At 32.9% G+C, this 22859-nt stretch overlaps 1 protein-coding gene across 1 annotated transcript; it reads left to right on the top strand.

The window, feature by feature from the left end:
• The first annotated feature begins 12433 nt into the window (after nucleotides 1-12433).
• LOC120141200 (homeobox-leucine zipper protein ATHB-12-like) lies at nucleotides 12434-13378 on the top strand. Its single transcript, XM_039156133.1, has 2 exons — nucleotides 12434-12941; nucleotides 13029-13378. Exons 1-2 carry the CDS (start codon nucleotides 12582-12584, stop codon nucleotides 13365-13367), a joined length of 699 nt encoding a protein of 232 aa, XP_039012064.1. The 5' UTR covers nucleotides 12434-12581; the 3' UTR covers nucleotides 13368-13378.
• Nucleotides 13379-22859: the final 9481 nt, after the last annotated feature.

The raw sequence follows: 22859 nt of genomic DNA, 5'->3' as shown, positions 1-22859 counted from the left end.
AAAATCTTAAAAGAAAAAAAAACCCAAAATCAATCTCTTCACAAATAGTGTACATAACTGCACATTATGTTAGCTTCCAAAATTTGAGCTTTGGATTAGATGGGCAATTGCTTGGACCTTTCAACCGAGAACTTGGTATTACCTTGTGGGGGGGGGGGTAAAGTAAAACTCAGGGATCAAGTTATTTGCACAATAACTAGAAGGGGTGATACTGAATTGAAGCAATCTAGTATTTGGGTCAAGTTTAAAAATTATGTTATCCAAACTGAATCCATTTTGTACTTACTTTATACTTCACTTAGAACTAGAAGATACAACTTCCTTCTCAATCCGATCTGAACGCCTAACTGCCTTTTTATAATGGTAACAACAAGCTGAAATTGGTTTTTTTTCATAACGTGAAATCAATGGGCCTTCAATTTGACTTTTGGCACAAATTTCACGTCATCTGAAACAATATAAAGGCCCTTATTTGTTCCCTTCCAGATATCAGTAGACAGTAACAAGTTACGGCTAAAACTATTCTAATATAATTTAGAGATAAAAAAATTATTTTAGTATAGTTTAGTGATCATTTGTGCATTTTATCTGTTTAAATATGATTGAGGGTTGGGTGATTATTGGACCTGGTTGAGGTAAGATTTCAATGTTAGGTAAACAAGTTGGACGGTCCTAATTTTACTTCTATATTAACATCACCATTAATGCCATGAATTTATCAGTACTATGAATAGGAGCGACGGCTAAAACTCTATCAAAGGAAAAAAAAAAAAAAAACAAAAGGAGAAATGTTTTCAAGGCTTATCTTCAAATGAATGCTTCGTATTCCTATTTAGCCATGAATGTGATGTGTATCTGTCAAACAAAGGAGTGGATGCATAACTCATATCATGCTTTTAGTTCAAATTATTTAAAATTACAAATTATTATGATATATGTGAATCACATCAATCTTTATGCTTCATTTGACAACTCTTCGATTCTGAAAATAAAATTTTAAAATAATATATTTTTTTTATTTAAATAAAATAATATATGTTAAGAATTTTTTTAACATTTAACAACATACATAATATCGGATGTTACTGGTTAAACTCGTAATCTTTATAAATAACATTCATTTGTACTACTAAAATCCATTGTACCACTAAAATCAACTCAATGAATTAAAAACAAAAAAACACGAGAAAAAGATACAGAGAAGACTACAAATTTTACAAAACCAATCAGAAAAGAGAGATTATTCCAGTAATTAACAACCAAATCTATTTCATTAATGGTTTAGGGATCCCTTGTTTCCCGTTTACAAAACCCTAAAACATCGGACGTGACGATGGTGATGAATGGACTTATCCCTATCGATCAAGTACCGTACATCCCTAAACTGCTGGACAAGACAAGAAATGGTGATCGTACCCTTCTGGTCGAACCCGTACTCTTTCTCGGCTGCTTTCGGCAGCTGCATGAACAAAGGGTGATTGAAGTACATAACGGGCACCACAAACTTCTGCTGCTGCTCTCCTTCCGATCCCACGTTGATGTCCATACACCCTTTCGGCACATCCATCGCTTGATGTTTGTGAGGAAGGTGTAAATGAAATCCCCTACAACTTTTCTCTCCATTTCCCATGTCTCCAACAATACAACCAACAAAAATAAAATCCAACAACAATAGGCCCTACTTTGTTTCTTTTCTTTTTTTTTAAAAAAAAAAAGAAAGATGGAAGGAAGGAGAGGAGAAAAGCCAAGGGTTCTTTGTTCGAAGATGGTAAGCTCGTTTCTCATAATCTAAGCCTGTAAGCCAACATGTAATATCAAAGAATACCTTCTAGAAATTAGAGTGAATAAATAACAACAAAAATCTTTTGCCCTTTTTGGTTCCCTCCACTCAAAATTTGATACGTGGATAGGAGAATTTGACTTAGCATTAATGATAAATTTGTACTTTCGTTAATTTTAGAGACTCAAAGATTTTGTGAAAAGATGAAATTTTTATGGACGACTGACTACCCATAATCACCACTTTTTCTACTAAACTAATGTGTGTTTACAAAATACACTAAACCTAAAAGATAAAATAAAAACTTGTTGAAAAAATTAATCTGCTTTTTACTTTTTGCATATAAGAAGTTGAAGTGCAGTTTTAGGAAACCAAATTAATTTATTGTTACTGTTTACTTGATATTACTGCAGATTATTTGGAAACTAAAATCAATCCCGGCTTGTACTTGATAATTTTATCTGCAATAGCTGCCGTATAATCTGGAGAAATCAATGGTGAACCTTTGTTTCTACGGATATCTAGGAAGTTGATGACTGAATTAAGCCTTTGTGTGATTTGATACAAACTACACTGACAAATGTAAGAAGAAGAAAAACCAAATCTTTTCATGACAAAGTATCATCAAGATAAAATATAAGATGGTTTGACACTTGACAGCAATTGCAGAAGTCTGAATCCTGCAACTTTATGAGCTTTGCTAATTGGTTTTCTTGCCACGTTTATAACTTGATAGAAGGTAAAACTAAGTGAACCCTTTTCATCATTGAAAACCCAAATTCCACAGGCCACCTTCTTATTTTCAAGTCTTCGTCAAGTTTATAAGGAAAATCTACCAATCATTCAAGGGAATATTCTAGCTTTTTGGGCTTCACGGATTCATCAAATATGACCACATGAACATCCAAGGAAACTAAAAAGCTAGGCTAGAAAAAGCAATGTAGAAAGGATTTAACTTTATGTAATGCAGAGGTCAAAAAGTTCCAATTCCCCAAAATCCAGTTCTTTAGGAGACAACATTTCATACGACTGACTTTTCAAACAACACGAATGAAAAGATAAATAAGCAAAAAGTGACTCGGGAAAAGGATTCATATCCAAATCCACTGAGTCAAACTATAGAAACTAGGAACTTTGATGTTGTTATATAACCCTTAATACAGAAGCCATTATTTTTTGGTATCATATATTTTAATCACTATTCCCTAGTATGTATGTACTGAAGAAGCAGTGACATAGGGAAAAGCTCCCTTCCTTCAGCTGATAGTACTTGCTGATTAATGCATATGTTTAACTGCAAAAGCAAAATCGTTACCATTTACCACTGTTGCAGGAAAAACTAAATATGTAAAACATACCCTCAATCCCCGGAGGAGAAACTGTTGGACTCTCTAATACATGAGGGAGGAGAGGTGAAAGCAATTGATGGAACAATGAAGGATTGTCATTTGACTAAATTTCAGCACTCAAATGGGACACCTCTTGTGATCAAATTTAGGGTTTTAGATAAGATGTATTGGCGAAGCCCGTGGCATTGGAGGGTTTTGCCTTTTTAATCAGACACTTTTTAATATATATGTTCATTAATGTTTCTTAGATTATTAACATTATATGCACATCTTACATATATATAGCTGTTGGAATCCATATTTTCTATGGAGAATAATATTATTTTTTACCTCTGAAACCATTAATGAACTCTTAATATACACTTTCATTGCCACAGCTCTTACTTCTGTCATTGTCCTAACTCTACAAATATATGTAAATGTAATACTAGTTACAAAGAAAGGGTTCACGATTCTTTCAGATACAACAAGCTAGTTATCTAGACTCTAGAGAGAAACTACAAATATATGTAAATGTAATACTAGTTACAAAGAAAGGGTTCACTATTCTTTCAGATACAACAAGCTAGTTATCTAGACTCTAGACAGAAACTATTTCTTCACCTTAAAAAGAAGGTAACAGATGATAAATTACAGACCTAATAATACATTAACATCAAAGAAGGTAATCATCATTACAGAATCGAATTTAGTGACTCAATGCAAATAATTTTCTGCCTTGGAAATTTCAAACAGATAAAGAAAGGGCAAGTCCTTTGCCATTCAACTTTGGATCTTCGCTTAGCAAGCTCCCTCCACTTGAAACCCTAGAGAATATGTAAAAAGAATATCGAAATGGATGATTTAAACAGAAAGAAAAAACCCATAATTTACCAAATTCAACCTAGATCTGAAAAACGACAGAAACTGACAGAACAGATACTTGAAACCAGCATGGGAATACATATGCCTAATGATGAAGTAGAAAGGAGTAACGATGAAAAATACAAAAGGGTCGACATGGGAGCAATAATTAGGGGGAATGAATCCTGGTCCGACAACACTAGCAAACAAAACTCAATCCAATAAAACAAAGATTGAAACCAATCTCCTCGGGCCAGACAACGTTCCCCTCAAAAAGAAGTTCCTTTAGGACCATCAGGATTAAAAAACTCATCGTGTGATAATAATAACACAGATCTGATTGTCTTTTCAGCTTCCATAGTATCCTCTTGGACTAGCCCTTCTTTCTCTTCCAATTTCTATTCACTCTCAGTTTTAGTCTCTTCTGCTTATTCATCTTCTTCATGTTAATCTTTAAGGATTGGAGTTTCCCAGAACTTATTAACAAGGCCAACCATTTTAATAGGATCAAATCTGCATGTCATCAACAACAAATCTTCTTCAACTTCATTATCTTCTTCATGTTTATTTTAGACATTGGACTCTCCGTGGCGGTCAACCTTCATGTTTATTTTAGACATTTGACTCTCCGTGGAGGTCAACCAAGTCCAAGTAAACTTTGAACGGTCTAACTGTGCATTCCGTTATATCTGTTAACTACTATTAAAATGATTAATATATAATAAATCGATAATATTAATAATTGATTTATTAATTTTAAAATTTTAATAAAAAATATAAAATTACTCAGACATTAGTGATATATTTTACCCCATACTTTTCTCTCATCATCTTTCAAAACTGTACAGGCAGCGGAGTGGACAAACGGAGAGGACGAAACCAGCTCCAGATTTCAACGCTTTACTGTCTTGAAAGTTGTGTCAAAGAGTTGGAGAGAAGCAACACGTAAACGTCAAATCCTGCGTCTCTCCAGCACAGCTTGTCCACTCTTCAATTTTTGTATACACACACATGGATATGTACAAATTCAGCTGCTTTGAAATTCAGATCAGGTACTCTTCTCCATCTGCATGGTCACGTGTTCTTGCAGTAAGAGAGGCAGAGTTGAAAAAAGTTGGTAATTTTCAAGTAAACTTTAGGTACAGCAAGTGAATTCGGTGTCTGAATGGAGAATAGAGAAAAAATTATGTACCCTAAAAAGCAAAATAAAGGTGTAAAGGGAGGGCTTCCATGGCTTGTATTTGTTGATTGTAGAACTTTCAGACTCAGTACACAAAGCATTTGCAGCTTCCTCTATGTTACTGTCTAGCCCATACAACTTGACAAACAGTAAAAGCAGCCTTTCCTGGTTTAAAACAACTCAAATGATACTAATATTTTAAATTATTATACTACTACACTTCTCCAAGATTACTTGACATAATTGTAATTTCTGATATAAGAGTATATCAACCTTAAATAAATAAATTTGATTTGATTTGATTTCACCCAAAAATATTTTGAATTAATTTAATATAATAAAATATAATTCTTTTATTCAAATTGATTAAATTCTCACCCTTGATATAAAGAATTCTGTGCGTGTTCCAACCTGAATGAGTTAGCCCAAAGATGAACATGGGCTACATTTGAGTTCAAGCCCTTATGGTTAATGAGTTGGAATACCTTGTTTTCTAATGGCCCCAAAACAAGCAAAGCGATGGACCTAGAATCGGCCCTATCCATTATTTTTCAAGACCACGGCTGCTGCTGTAATTCTGTAACTGTCTGACGAAATGTTGTAACACTTACCCTCGTTCGTCAGAATGCATTAAAATCAGCTTATGACCGAGACATCTTCCAACAACTTTACGCCAACCAAAATCTATTTTCCACAACTTGCATTGCTTTGAGCAACTTCCTTAAACTCAAAGCGACAAAACTTCTCGACTGTGACTGCAATATAATCCTTTTCATCTCCAGCTTCAAGGCTATCAACAATTCAACAAACCCAAAACATACACATACAACTGTTTGGATCCCACATGGTGTGCCCCATCCCGCTCATGTTCTGCCATCATGCCCCTGCTAGTATTCTTTGCCGAACCTTTTACTAATTTGTAAATGTAACGATGCAAAAATTTTAATCAACGTTCGAGTGTTGACCCAAATTTATTGACATATTATTCATTGAAGGCTTGAGTATTCTTTGGTCCAACTTGGGCTTAATGTGATGAGTTTAGGGGGCTTTTTGCAAGGAAAATAAGAATTTGATGAACATTTGAAGAGTGGAAGGAAGTCGGATTGGTAAAGGGGTAACTTACTCATTTTAAGTAAAAGTCAATTCACCTACAACGTAGGAGCATGGACGGCATGGATGGGGGAGTGTATGGCTTAAAGCTGCCATATATTATTTTATATCGCCATTCTTTTTTCCTTTTTCTTTCTTTTACTCTCTTTATTGCTATCAACCTGAACATCCCTCTTCTTTTCTTCACGTTGCAACCCCAAAGATAATGGTATTTTAGGAGCTGAGAACTTCAGTTCATATCCATCCCTTAGATATCCAAAAAAAATGAAGAAGGTGATGAGTTGGAAGACGGAAGACCAAGGTGGGAGGAAGCAAAACCTAGGATGTTTCCCTTGGTGTTTTGATTTTAAGGTTACACATTTTATACTTTGATGTGTTTTATGCATATCCTAAATGTCATGCTCTTAGGGTTGAATGCATGTATATTGGTTATTTTGAGCACATGCTTGGATGGTGTTTAAGGAAAATTAAGAATGATTTAGTGAAATCTGCCTAGAAAAAAGTATTCAGGGCAGTAAGTTTGAAAATTCATAGATAATTTTAAAACAATATTTAAGAGGTTATTCATATACGATTGTAACCGTGCGTCAATCTAGTTTTGTCTAAAATAGACATTGATCTATTCTCAAGTGAAAATAAGGTAGTGCAAGCTGCCTTATTTTTAATAGTCATGTTTTATAGTTTATTAATGAGATATTTTATTCTCAAGTGAAGTTATTTGGAGTCGTGTTCGTATTTTGGATGGTCCATGTGCGTGAGTTTCAGGTCAAAGGCTCAACATTAAAATTGGTAAGCTCGTATTCAAGCAATTAAGGTGAGTACACCTAGTAATCTAAATTATTCCATGGTTTTCACAATTATAATGCTTTGCATGTCATGGATGGATGCCCTATTAAAATATTCAAAATTACTGAATTACTGCTAGATTTAAATAGTGGATATTAGTGGCCAAAATTGAATACTAGAGTATAGTATTTTTTTTTAAAAAAATGCCATAAGACTCTAGTAATTACGTGTTAAACCATATAAAAGATCATAATACCTATGAGCATAGAAAATGACTAAAATGCCCTTAATCGTAGTAAACGTTATGAAAAGCCCATATTGCGAGGAAAATATTCTAAGACACAAAGGATTAGATTAATTTCCTTCCATGAGTTACTAAATAATTATTAAATTGTGTTTAATAATGGTGAATTAAATGTGAATACTCTTAAATCGAGAATAAGATGATTTGAGAATAATAAGCTGTGTGTAGCATGCCTTGGGCTAGATCGATGATTTTGGTTGTATGCTATTGTGGACATTTCTTGTTGTGCAATATGAGAGGAGAGAATTGGATACCCTATAAGTGCATTGTAGTACTGATGACTAGATGTCGGATGTACGTGCCCAATATTATGTGACCCCCGGCCTCATCCAATGTCGAGTGTATGTTCCTGATAATAAGTGACCCCAGGCCTCACTCGATTCGGATGTAGGTTCCTGATGCTATGCGACCTCAGGTCTCATCCCTATGTGATCCTAGGTCTCACTTGATGTCAAGTGTACGTTCATGATGCTATATGTCCTGAGGCCTCATCCATAGTGTATTTGATATTGTGTGATATTGAGCATATACATTATTTATGTTACTTGAGATCGTTTGATCTCATATATTATTATTGAATTTAGTACTTGATACTAGGTGAGATAATGTAGTATAGTTTATCACTTTTTGATATTAGTTGACATTAGATGACATGCTACTATTAATGATAAGAATAAGACATATAGTCATGGATGAGTAGGTGAATGATTATATGCTTGAGTAGCGTGTAGGTGAATGATAACATGCTTGAGTAGCATGTAGACACATGTTGATAAGAATGATATTCATATATTGATAATTTGATATCATAAAACACTTTCTAGACTTAAGATAATACGTTAAACCTTGATAAATAGAGTAGAAGTGATTATACTCACTGCATTTATACTTATATATGACTTTTATGTTTATTATTTTATGAAACTCATGAGCTTGTTAGCTCACCCTTTAAATTATTACTTCTATAGATTTCGTGGTTCACGATGGGAATGTTATTATCGGTGGAGACTTAGATGGAATATCCGAGTACAAAGACGATGACTTGAATGAGCATGTAAAGGTTGTGACTTTATTCGAGTCGCGTTGTAAATATTTATTTATATCTCTTTATTTATTTGAATTTTAAATAAGGAGCTCGTCATTTGTAAATTGTTGTGTTTTATATTTTGTGCAAATAATTTCAAACGTCGAGTAAAAGATTTAAAAAAATGATTAGTCACTTCGGTTATTTCGTGTGACACTCGAATCCCAGTGATTAGGGTGTTACAATCAAAGTACAATAAAATTGCACATCTTCTTCAAAAAAGTGTAACGTCTTATGACAGTTTAATAATCCTACGAGTGTAATTGAACGAAGAACGAATAAAGTTATCTTCGTGTTCATTTGTTTATTTTTAAATGTGTTTGTGTTGTTCGTTTATTTGTTTTTGAAGGTGTTCGTGCTCGTATGTTTAGCATTCTCAAATATGCTCGTTTAAGGTTCAACTATACACTCTTTTTATCATTTCATTTGTAAGTTAACGAAAAATGATGAAATTATGTCACTAGTCCTTAAGTTCTTTAGACTTCACAATTTGAACTCCAAAGTTCACCTTACGTTCAATTTAGTTCTTACCTCTCACCCTTCACCAATATTTAAAATTTAAAAAATAATAAAAGGAAGAGGAGAACAAAGAAAACGAGCTTTTAAACAAGTTGATAAACGAATTTATTCGTGAATATAAATAATCTGAACGCACTTCAATTTTTGTTCGTATGTTTATTAATTTAACATAAAAAATTGTTTATACTCTTTTATTTAACTTAATAAATAAAAGTTATATGATTCATCAAAAGTTATATTAATATATACACGCTTTTTCTTTAAAATTCATTTGGATATACACCTTAATACTTTGACACTGCGTTCATTCATTGGTTCATTGTACTGGTCTTACCCAGACGTAAGAAAATGGTGGGAATCAAAGGTGGGTTGGTCAATCGCCTAATACTGATAAAATTTTAAGTCTTTTTCAAGGTACAGTTCTCGCATTACTTTCAAGTCTAAAGACTGTGGACCCTAACCCTTTTATCTCTCTTTCCTCCACCCACTTTAACTATTATTAGCAAACTTGTTTAATATTGCTTCAAACAAAGAGTTAATTTGATGCTTTTTTAAAAGGGAGTTTTGAATTTTGATAAGGGTTGTATAAAGACCTACGCTTCAACTTAAAAGCATACAGTGAAAGAGGAGTCAGAGGTTCAGGCACCTTATCCTTTGAGTTTGACACATTCAATGAAAACCTAATCCTAAGATGGAGTGTTCAATCAGATAAGTACTACAAGTTACAAATTAGAATACTAAATTTCACTTTGATATTATTAATTGTATTCAGCGAATTAAAGTGATTAACTGAAAATTCAAAATACATTTATATACGTTATTTTATTGATCAGTGTCATTATTTTAATTTCTATTTGGTTCAAAAGTTAATTATTTTAAATTATCAAAAAATATAAAATAAAATTGAACAAGTCAAAACCTATAATTAATATTTAATTAAATAGATTAAAGTATTCAGAAAAAAATCAGATCATCAAAAAAAACAAATATGGCCTATTCAAGAAGAGGTTTCTATCAGAAAAACATTCCTTTATATGAGGAATGACCTATTACCTATGCTACGATCAATCTGTTTCTATTTTTGCCAATATATGTCATTATTTAAATAGTTTTGTACCAATTTGATATATATAAATAAAAACAAATTTTTAGTTAAAAATTCCAACATAGATATTTTTCTTCTGATTTGGAAAATTCAATAAAGTGGTACCTACATTCTTCTGCATGTATTTACATTTCCTCTTCATCATTTAAGAGATAAATGGATATTTCTCCTTGTTTTGTTAAAAAAAATGTTGCAGTTGAAACCCACGTGGAAATCAGGCAGTGGTGGATGAGAAAAAAGCAAAGAGAGAGACAGACACCCAGACTAAGGAAATGCTCTGATATTTATCAATGACGGGCACGTGCCCAGCGTATTATATCAATCCAGTCTAACGTAGAACCACAATGAATCGAAACATCATAGAGGGTGCAAACCCCAAAAAAACGATGTATGGGTACAAGTTTTGACCGGGTTAAGGTGGCGATCTCTGGTTGGACAATGTGTGACAGGTGAAAGATACTTGTCCGTGGGCAACCGTTCTTATTGGCGATTCTTTCGGTTTACTTAATTGTTTATCTCTTTAAAAAAGGTATTTCTAATTTAATACTCAAATGGAGAACTAAAGTTAAGTACGTTGCGACTGTGTTTTGAAAGCGACTCCGTTGTGACCAAAATCGCCTCAGCTCATGCTCTGAAGACGAAGATAAGGAAGACGTCGAAGTTAAATGAGAAACCAAGTATGGCGAGTTCTCCTAGAAACATGGGTGTAAATAACTTTAGCTGGTTGTAATGTCGGTGTGTGTGTGTATATATAATTAAAAGGTGTAGATATTATGATTATAAGTGGTGGAACGTGATTCATGCAGCCTACATTTTTGTATTAATAAATACGTGACATGATGAAAGTTGTGACGGAGATGATTGTGATAAAATTATAGTTTAATGTTGTAATGGACTAAGAATGGAAAATGTGGAGTGAAATTTAAACATGCATATTTGAATTCTCTTTTATTATTAGATAATAAGATAGCCAAACGGGCTAAGAAAGTGGACGGAACGTTTTTACCAAAATATAAAGAAAAGAGGTGACTTGAAATAATAAATACTTCTGATTATTTTCTGAAATGATATATTTATATTATAAAATGTAAAAATGTATCTTATCAACCATGTTTTTTTTAGTATATATAACATAAATAGATCAGAATAGGTTGAAGGCCCGTCCGACTAAAAGTACCTTTTTGATACTCGAATTGATGAAGTGTGTATTATGGTTAATGGATTAGGGTTTAAGATTAATAGATTAAGATTTAGGATTTAAGATCAAAGAAGAATTTATATTATTTTTAAAATAATGAAATTATAAATTTTAAAACTGATTTGTAAATATTGTCCACCAAAAGCAGTTACGTTAATGTAAAAACATAAAAATTATAAGACAATCGAACACGACATAATATGTTAGCACAGTTATAAAATACTATTTTAAAGGACATAAGCAAAAATAACATCGAAGAAATAAAAACTAGTATTATTTGAAACACAAAAAAGAAAAAAAAACCTGCAATATATATTATGCATCACGATCGACGATCGATCAAGCAGTCAAGTTAGATACTAGGTCTAATTGATCCTACGACTAAATTGCAAAAAGAGGAAACTTGTTGTTAGAAAGATTAATTGAATCTACACAAGTATTCTACACAGATTTAGGAACATATGAATCAAATTTGATCAAAATATACTTAAAACAAAGGAGGACTTGAAGAAATAAGGAAATCAATGACCAAATCATACAATTGTCAAATTATTTAGCTAAATTTGTTGTTATTCAAATTATAATATGAATTTATTGAGCCCATTTTAATAAGTTAAGCATTTAACTAACTCCTTTCACCTTTGATCAACTTTAGGGTTTAATTCCTTTCATGTCATGAGTTCAAACACCAAAATTTGCGTATGTCTACAACTAACACACAATTCAGTTTATCAAAAATGACCAAAAATACAATATAATACTAAAATTATAACATATGTAAAATTCAAATCATAAAATATAAGATAACTAAAAACTTAATAAATGCCAATGAAATACTTAATAAACAATACAAATATAAGTAAAATAGATACCATATTAAGGACTCATCAACATGGTTGACACATATATGATAATATGGAGATTTGATTGAAATGTTTTTAAAATTTAAAAATTATTTCAAAATTTGTCATGATTTGAGATGTTTGGGGCAATTAATTGAGGAAAAAAAGATTGAGCCGAAAAGAAAAAGAAATGGAAAGGAAGATGGGCAATATTAGGAAAGGCAGAAGAGGAAAAGCACTATACGTTATCATGTCCCCAGAGACTGGATATAAAGTAGGGATTAATTGCATTTAGAAATCCTCTGTGTGAGACCTAAATCCAAGAAGGCATTTTGGTATCATATGGGACTTATAAATGCCCACCTTATTCACAAGTACAAACGTCTAAAAAACATTCATTTTTCCACGATTACAAACCAGCTTGTACATGAAGGGCAAAGATTTGCACAGTAGTTAACTAGGAAGAATTATCCAGTCAAAGATGTTGGAATATACTGAGCAGATGGCCGAGCCTTTTTCCAGCGCCATAGAGGTCACAGCAGCAACAACAACAACAACCACCAAGAAAAACAAGAACAAGAGGCGGTTCAGCGATGAACAAATCAAGTCTTTGGAATCGATGTTCGAATCGGAAACCAGGCTGGAGCCTCGAGTGAAGTTGCAGGTGGCTAAAGAGTTGGGTTTGCAGCCACGACAGGTTGCGATATGGTTCCAGAACAAGAGAGCAAGGTGGAAATCCAAGCAGCTTGAACGAGATTACAGTATCCTACAAGCCAATCACGACAATCTAGCTGGCAAGTACGAGAGTTTAAAGAAAGAGAAACAGGCCTTAGTGATTCAGGTACTTACTTAATTGCTTTTTTAATCAAACAGTTTGTTTAAAAAAAAAGAGCAATGAAACTTAATATTTTTTACTCTTGATTTACAGTTGCAGAAGCTGAACGATTTGATTAAGAAGCCGAAAGAGGAAGGCCAGGGTTCCGCACAAGTTACAGCGACCAGCTGCAAAGATGGAGATAAGGGAGAAACGACTGTCAAGTCTGATTCTTCAATGGGAATATCGGGACACTCACTCGGTGTCTTGTCGGATGAAGACAGTGCGATAAAGACGGATTATTTCGGATTGGAAGAAGAACACTACCTTGTGAGCATGATGGACCCGGCTGATGATTCTTTAACGTCTCCGGAAGATTGGCGCAGTTTCGACTCGGATGGTCTTTTCGATCAGTCCAATTGTGGTTATCCATGGTGGGATTTTTGGTCTTGAAATAACAAAAACAATCAGAGGAGAATGTATTCAAATAATCTTTCCTTCCTGTACAGAGTTGAAAAACATGGATATGCATGGTTGAATTTTAGATGAAGATAAGTGGATTTTGCGGTCTGACTTCTGAGAACACGTATGAATGCAATTGAGCTTCCTCTTCCCGTGCTTAAATTCTAAAATCTAGCTTAGAAAATCCGGACATTATGTGTATATGTCTGCATTTGAGAATTGAGATTGGGAGAGCTGTTGATTATCGCAGGTAGGATTCCCCTGTTAGCTCTCTGAAACTAGAACAGAGCATCATGAATGTTGGAATCTTGGCCGGTAACCGATAAGGCTAATTTATTGTGGGACTGTTGTTTCCTGTGTTGTCGATTTTGGTTTTTAGCCCTTAATTTTCTTACACTAGAAAAGGTAAATGTCATGAGACTTGTGGGAGCTAGAATAAACATGGATGATCTAGTCAATATTTGGCTATGTACAGCATCGGATACACATAGTATTCTAAAAAAAAATGACTGTCACTTTTTCCCATATGTATAAGATAAGGGGAGGTAAGATAGTAGGCTGTTTGTCCCCAACACTAGGTTAAAAGCAAGCTTTAGTAAGAGATCTCCGAATTATGAAATGCCCTCCGTGGGACTCGATCCAACGACTTCAAGGTTAAAAATCTTGTACTCTACCAACTGAGCTGGATGGTCATTTCTATACGCATAGTACTCTGATTTGTATATTTTGAGTAGCCGAATTCTGCTTCCTTGGAATAAATATAGCACAGATTTATCCAAATAAAGATATGCTGTCACGTTAAAATACAATGTTCTGCTCCTATTTATAGAGTTTGTTAACATATTGCTTGGATGAAGCTGGGCCGGGGCTAAAATCTTGGGTGGCTGGTTGGCTCCAACCTTATTGTATGTGATCAAGTGGAGCGAAATACTTGGCCAGATAAGACTGCCTCCAACCTTTTTATGCCTCTTGACATGGGTCACGCACTTTATTGTGGGTTAATAGCTATTTTCTTGAGTTGGATTTTGTTTGGATTTATGTCGGTCATCTGACAAAGGATAACGAAGGAAAGCCTTTGCGAAAATGCATTGAACATACCCTGCCTGGCTCCAAGGCATTCAGGAGGTGACGATGGGCCATTGTCCAACTTTTGCTTCGTTTAGATTGGGTTTCTTATTTTGTTCTCATAATGGAATGTGTACTCTGAATTAGGCCACTTAAGTGAACCCACGATCTAAACATCAAACCTGGGCCTACAAACCACCCGCTTTAGATTTGCTATTTCGACTTATTCTCTTACGCATTTTTACAAATATTACAAAGACATTGATTTAACTGCCAAAACATGGGTAAAATTATCAACACAATAAAGATATATTATTTCTCTATCTTCCACAATTATTATATAACTAGAATAATAAAAAAACACACACACAGGGCAAGTCACATGGTCAATTAACAAGTCTAACTGCAACCATTTTTAATAAATCTTGACCAAAACCCGTGCATGCATTAACTGGTCCGTTGCGAAGCCACGTTCAGTTCATTGCAGAAGACAGAAAGAGAACCATGTTTTCCGAGTTTGATCAGTCTAAAACTCTCTTTTCGATTACTGTGGATTGCAAAGCTAAAGCTAGAAAATTACGAGGTTGTGTTAGAATTATTTGAGCAATTAATCAGCGGGATTTCTGGGATATGTTGCACTCAGATTAAGATGTGGCAAAGATGCAGTTTCACGAACTAGATTGATGGGAACGGCATGCCTGTGTAAATTTAAATCTTCATCCAATATTTAAATCATATGATTAGGTTAATGATGTGATGGCCTCATATTTTTTTTCTTGTACTACTACTACTACCATTATTTTTCTTGATGACTTGTACTACTGGTACTATTATTGTTGAAATGAATCTTGAGGAGATATGGGAAGCTATTGTCATTTGCACTGAGGTGTTCTATGCTTTCATTAGGACATGTACCAGTGTACTTGTTGCAATGAAAGCATGACTCAATTATTTTTTTCAAATCACCATTAATGTTACAGTTTTATTTCATTTTGGTTCTGTTTGATTATATAATTAAAAATACATAACTATCACCTTGGTTTGTTTTATTATCTAATTTTTTTTAAAAAAAAATCATCATTAACGTTATATTTTTGTTTAATTTTAGTTACTTATCGTTAAAAATTTAACATAACTACTGATGTGATATTTTTTAATACATCAACATCACAATTAGATTTTTAACGGCATGTGACCATAATTGAATGATTAAATATATAATTTACCATGTTTTTATCCATTTGAATATTAATAAAATTTATGATGATTAATAAATTTTTTTAGGAGAAACGCATAAAAACATGCTTTCATCATGCCCAAAAGCTTGTTTTGTTAGGACATTTCAGCCAATCACATCAATCGTAAACAAATAACTTAAATGATTAGTCAAGAAAACAACAATTTAAATGATAAAAGAAGCATAGCATGAACAAGACAGGAATTCCCCTTTCTGTGATGAAGCTGAATTGTTCTTTATCCAGACAAATGAAGTCATCTTGTGTTTTGTTACTACTTTGGGTCTCATTTCTTGGTCACCTAAAGGTTAGGTGAATGTTTTTTTAATAGTTTAGGTGATAATAATGTAATATATATTCAAAAATTTTCTTAATTATTTATAACACACATACACTTTGTAAATACACTATAGTAAAACTGTTCTTTAATGGCGTTTTTAGCGGCGTTTTGAGAGTAAACGCCACTAACTTTAAACATATAGCAGCGTTTACATTCCAAATACCACAAAATGGTAACTTTAGCGGTGTTTCTTTACAAACGCCGCAATAGGTTCATCTATAGTGGCATTTTTTAAAAAAACGCCGCAACAGTGTGGTACTTTAGCGGCGTTTTTATACAATAGGTCTATCTATAGTGGCGTTTTTCAATAAATGCCGCAATAGATTAGTACTTTAGCGGCGTTTTTATACAAACGCCGCAATAGGGTTCACCGATAGTGGCGTTTTTTCAATAAACGCTGCAATAGATTATAACTTTGGCGGCGTTTTTTATATAAACGCCGCAATAGTATTTACCTATAGTGGCGTTTTTTCAATAAACGCCGCAGTTGTTTGAATTTATACGAAATGCTATAATAATTAAAGGAAAATATTATTAAATTATGGATTAATAACAAAAATGACATGAATTGAATTAAAAGTTATTATAATAATATTTAAAAAATATTATAATAGTTATAAGTTAACGAACATTAAAATATATAACTTAACGTGATTAGTAACATAATCTCAATTGAATACTTTCTTAAAACTAAATTTCTAATTTATTGTAATGATAAAAAAATATTAAAATATAAATATTATTAATACTTTTTAAATAAAAATAATTTATTTTTTAAATCACATTTAATTATCAAATTAAGAAATTAAAATGTTTTAAAATTTATTGAAAATTATATATTTTTAAAAACATCTAGGGTTTTAGATTCACATTTTCTTGTTAAAATCAAGCTTGTTTCTTTCTCGGCCATAAAGTCATTTCCATTTTCTTTTTGTTGTCTATTGTCTGTATGCTCTGTAAATTTTTACCTATGAGCTCCTTAGATTCTCATCAAGCAACCGCTTTGAAATCCAAGGCTTCTCGGAGCCTAACCTCGAAATCGTCGGTTTCCAAAACCCCAGAAAAGCACTCCTCTCGGCTCCCCAACCGTGCTCGTAACCCTGCCATCTCCATTAAAGAGGTCCGAAAAGTGGCTCAGACTCGATCCAAAGCTTCTACAGTCAAAATCAAGTCGGCTCGAAAGCAGATCTTATCCTGACCCACCGAATATCCTCCACCCAAGGCCTCCGGTGGCCGTCCCGAAAAACTCCCTGAAAAATAGGCCCGCTTAAGACCCTCACCCTGGTTTCTTTATTTAATAATGTTATTGATTAAAGGTTTTTGGAAAATGTACGAGATATTGTGTGAGTTTTACAATAGCTTAGATTCTGCAATCCGGATGCTAAGATCGAAGGGGTTAATGCCTACTTTTACAAATATCAGCCCCAAAATAGTGTTTAACTTATAGGTAATTTCACCTTAATCATCTCAGTTAGTGCTGGTTAATAGATTTATTAAGTTCTGTTTGGTTTGTTTTATATTGAGTATTTTATTTTTTGGGTTTGATGTGGTTTTATAAGAGGTTTTTCACTTGGCTCAATTGAAGCATATTTTACCCGAGGCGCTTGAGATAAAGAGAATTCTTGTGTTTGATGAAATGTCTAGTTGTATGAAACCGAATCTCCACGTAAGCATTATTCTTTAAGTATAAATTTGAATTTTGAAGTTCATAATTGTTCCAATGATGGTTTCCAAGCGGCTCTCAAGAGTTGGAAGAGATTCCTTCCTCTAAAACTTTTACTTCCCTGTAATTGTTTTGGAAACGCATGCATTGTAATTGCAGTCCATTTTTTAGTTTGCTCGTTTTATTTCTGAGCAAGAAACACTCTTCATTGTTTTTGTTAGAATTGGATGATTGTTTGTGTTCTCTCTTTAACATTTCTTTGTACAAATTATAAACTATGCATGTTAAAGTGATATTTGCTTTCCAAACAATTTGTTGATACAGGTACCACCTGCTGGATTTTTGAGATCTGAACCTAACTTTTGCCTGCATGAAAATTGAGAAACAAAGACTCTGCTAGTTAAATTGGTAAAAATATCGTCAGTAAGCAAGGTTGATAGGAAATTAGCTCTAGATATGGCCTCCTGGTTTTTCAACGTTGTCACATCTGTGGGTATAATAATGGTCAATAAAGCCTTGATGGCTACCTATGGCTTCAGTTTTGCTATGTTTTGAGTGAGCATTTACATGCAAACATTGATTAACTTTGCTTTTGCACATAGTCTTGTTCATTGCGCTTGCATATAGATTTGGTATCTAATGGATCAATTACTTCTATGCTCATTATATTTCTATGTAGCCTTCTTGTTCTATGGTCCAACTCCATATGATCAACCTAAAGGAGAAAAACAGGGTAGCAATACTAATTGCTGACTATCTCAAACTTTAGGAACAATCCATCTCCTAATATCGCTCCCATAAACTAGAACAAAGCTTCCTCTTACACCTTGGTTTTTTTCTTGGATGCAAACAGATTTATGCCTGTTGGTTTTGTTAAACAATGCTCATTTTCCTTGTTTTTACTTTATATCTTTAAGGAGATAACTAGGTAGGATAGCTATTTAAGATTGTCTTTTCTTAATTTCCCCCAAAACCCAAAAAACTAAGGGTTCTAGAGTTTTACTTGTTTTCATTTTTTCTCATAGATCTTATTTAAAGTTGAGACGAAAAATTAAAAATTCTTTCCAATTGAAGTAAACCTAACTTTTTCAAATGCCTAGTAACTCTTATAAACAATAAAATAATGTTAGAGATAGAATTTATATAGAGGAGTATAATATGATTTGTTATAACTATGTTAGTTCTGATGGTGCAAGTCAAAAGTTAACAATAATCACCTAAGAAATACTTTGATTTTGTGTCCCATTTGTTACTGTGCCGCATCTACAATTAAGTTGTAAGATTTCATATAGTAATTTCAACTAATGTTATGATTGAACAAGGTTCTCTAAGTATTTGTTATGGACTGATCCATTCCATAAATGAAGCACCGACCATTCCTTGATCTTGTACTTGGATTGATATTTTGGCTCCTTTTTTGTTTTTTAATTTTATTTATCATTTTGCGGTATGTACATTATCTTCAATGCAAGCATTCTTCAGGATCTTTTGATTTATTGGGACATACTGCTCCGGTACAAGCTGCAATCATGTTGCTTTTTGGTCCTTTTGTGGACTACTAGTTAACAGAGAAAAAGGTTTATGCCTATAACTACACTGCCATATCTATGGTACGGTTCTTATCAGAGTTTACTAGAATATAGTTGGTTATGATACATCATTTTAACTTAAGTTGTATTGGTATTTTATGAGAAATACTTCATTTGTATCGAGCGTACTGAGAACTGACTTCCATCCTTGCATTTGGTCATATAACTAGGATTAATGATTAAGAAAACATGGAAGATTTAACCATCATACTTACTTTTAATATTGTCCTGTATTGTTTTTGTAACTGGAGAACCATGAACATGAACTCTACATTCTTAAGTTCATGTGCTAGTGCAAGTTGATATATGGATTATTAATATATTTTGCATGCAGGTAATTATGACTGCTGTAAATAATATGTGATACTCTCTTCTTGCAGTTTTTCATAACCCTGTCTTGCACCATTACCGTGGGGACGACCAACCTCAGCCAGTTTATCTGCATCGGTAGGATTACAGCCGTATCGTTCCAAGTGCTTGGCCATATGAAGACTATTCTCGTCCTGATTTTAGGTTTCATTTTCTTTGGTAAAGAAGGTCTCAATCTACATGTAATTCTGGGTATGGTTGGAAGTGGAGTGTCATTTTTTAATTTCCTTGGCCTTTATTAAAAATTTCTTATTGGATTATTGCAATGAAGAACAATGTCAAACTACATTATTTTGTTGTTAGTATTTTTCTTTGGTAAAGAAGGTCTCAATCTACATGTAATTCTGGGTATGGTTGGAAGTGGAGTGTCATTTTTTAATTTCCTTGGGCTGGTTTTAGCGGCGTTTTTCCTTTCGCCGCAAGTAATTTTGATTTATTTTTCTACATAATTTGTGTCGTAATTAAATTTTAAGTTTATTGTTATTAGATAATGCTATAGAATATTAAATTTACGTAATATAAAATAGAAAATGATTTATGCGAAATTAGATAACCATAGCGGCGTTTGTAAATAAAAGTCACCAGAAGTCAGGTTCTTTTGCGGCGTTTTGTGAAGAAAACGCCACTATATACATAGTTATTAGCGGTGTTTTTTACCACAAACGCCGCTAAATATCATAACATGTAGCGGCGTTTTCGATAAAAATGCCGCTAAATCTCAACGCTTATTGCGACGCTTGTTTGAAAAACGCCGCTAAACAACAACACCTATTGCGGCGTTTGTAAGCAAAACGCCGCTAAATATCAATACCTACTGCGGCGTTTTTTCAACAAACGCCGCTATATATCGTCACCTATTGTGGCGTTTTTCGTTAACAAACGCCGCGAACTTTAGCGACGCTATTTTCAGCGGCGTTTTTCATAATGCCGCATGTGTTTTTAGCGGCGTTTAAAAACGCCGTTATATATAAAAAAAACGCCGCAAAAAGCCGATTTTGCTGTAGTTATATAACTGTTCAAACTCAAAAATTCTAGAAAAAACAATACCCTTTTCAATTACCGAAGTCACTTCATAAATTTATTATGCCAATGTTATCTAAACATGAACGGGTGTTATAGAACAAAAGCATTTCACTACCCTTATAAAACCTAATTCAATACAAATAATTTATTTCCATTAGTTTAGTAGGGACAAAACACAAATTTACTTCAACATTTTTTTTTTGGAAATCATACATATAATGTTTGTGTTTATATAATAAATAAATATTCTAAATAAATAAATGGTTAAATTCTTCTATTAATAAACTATGAAATAGTTGTAGACTTAGTCGTCACATTCCAACTTACTCATTTCTAATCAATGATTAGAATAGTGAAACTGGTAGGTAGTGGTCTTTATCAAGCTTATCAATAGAGAAAAAAAGGTTTGGTATTATATTTAACAGGTCGCTGCCATTGACTGACCATATTTTCTTCTCAACCGGCCCAAATGGACGACAACAACTCATCACGGTCGTACGATCTAAATGTCTGTTGAAGTTGGCTCCCACCCTAAAAACCAAACCAAATTCATGCGACAGAGAGGCCTTAGGATCTTTGAAACCAAGCAAATCAAATGGTGGATTTTCTGGGTTTAAGTCGACAAATGCTCCCCTAACTTCTGGTCAGTCAAGAGGCCAGACAGCTATTATCAGGCTGATATACATTTCTCTCCTCTTATAGGAGCCATTCCAATATAGTCACAAGTTGAGTTTTTTCTTTGAAGAGAGAGAACATATTTATGTATTTGCTGCATTAGGAAATAAATATTTTATTTTTTAACTTGCAAGCAGCCAAGAGAAATGAGTAGGATGATGTTTATACCAGCAAAATTTTACTCATAGATGGAAAAGGAATTAATTAGTTTATTATCAAATAATAAACATCAATCATGTCTCTGAGTGGACAAATTAATTATAAGTTCCACATTATTTATGCTGCAATTTAATAGGGATGATTTTGACATCCGCCGATAATTTAGAAGAGATTCGATATTATCCAAGAGTTCATTAAATAATTCTATCTAATATATAGTAATTTAATCTTATTAATAAGTTTCTTATAGTAATCTCCAGGAAGTGAGCTAGCAACAATTATATAGTTCATACATATATACAATATATATATATATATACACACACCAACTATTAATTTTTCATTTTTTATTATTAAGGTGATTACAAAGTAGTATTTGTTTTAAATATTCTCAATTATTTGACAATGAACGTTAAATCACCCTTGCAGTCGCTAGTGCTCGAACGTATAATCTTTAAGAACAAAACGATTCTTTTAACTACTGAAGTGAGTTGGTTTGTGCTACCATCTACCAAGTTAAATCAACTAAATAAAGAATTTTAATTGTCTTGTCCTATCCTAAATAGTAGTTAAATAGGGAAATATTTCAATGTGGTCCATGAGATGTTGGACTCTTTCAAGGTAAGGGCTAGGGTTCCATTAAATTTGAAATGGATCCATATAATAATAGAAACCAATATCTAAATGCTAATTTCAAACACCACATAATCCTATATCTATATCAGTATTTAAAATACTGGTTGAATTGTAATGACTCTATTATTTAAATATATAGTTTTCTAATTATTTATAAATATAGCACTTTTAAAAAATCATTTATGAAGATGACATATTTTTTATCATGTAAAGAAAATGTATTTTCTATCAGTCGTGTCTTGTAAAACATATACTTGATAGAAAGTTTTTACATGAAAATTTATCAGTCGTGCTCGAACCTAGTTAGTAAATGTTTTATTTTTCATAGAATCATTTACGAATACATGAAAATGTATTGTCTATCAGTCGTGCTCGAACCCAGTTAGCAAATGTTTTGATTTACATGAAAAATGTAGTCGACCGTACAAATCTATAGAAGATTTTAAACTCAAAATTTAATATTATAAAATTTTAAAAAGCGCGGGAGGGGAAACAAACTTTCCCGCACAACATCTCGCCCCTCAATATTTTTCATCCCTAAATCTCTTTTCAACCATGAAAAACACAAGTTTATCATTAAAATTATCAAATAATTATAAAAATGATTTTAGATATAACTGAAATACAATGATACAATATTGATAAATAAACTTAAGCTTTACAATAAGCATTGTCATAAAGAAATTATTTGATGATTTCAACGTGAATAAATTTCATAACGCGATAATC

This window comes from Hibiscus syriacus, unplaced genomic scaffold (genome assembly GCF_006381635.1).
Source record: "Hibiscus syriacus cultivar Baekdansim isolate YM2019G1 unplaced genomic scaffold, ASM638163v2 tig00110794_pilon, whole genome shotgun sequence".
In the NCBI taxonomy this organism is placed as follows: Eukaryota; Viridiplantae; Streptophyta; class Magnoliopsida; order Malvales; family Malvaceae; genus Hibiscus; species Hibiscus syriacus.
The sequence above is the reverse complement of the archived record's forward strand: the minus strand, read 5'-3'. Positions and strand labels throughout refer to the sequence as shown.

Excerpts from the sequence above, each read along its gene's own strand:
- LOC120141200 (XM_039156133.1), top strand. The coding sequence starts at position 12,582 with ATGTTGGAATATACTGAGCAGATGGCCGAGCCTTTTTCCAGCGCCATA. Across the intron at positions 12,942-13,028 it reads AACAGGCCTTAGTGATTCAG|TTGCAGAAGCTGAACGATTT; the intron begins GTACTTACTTAA and ends CTTGATTTACAG.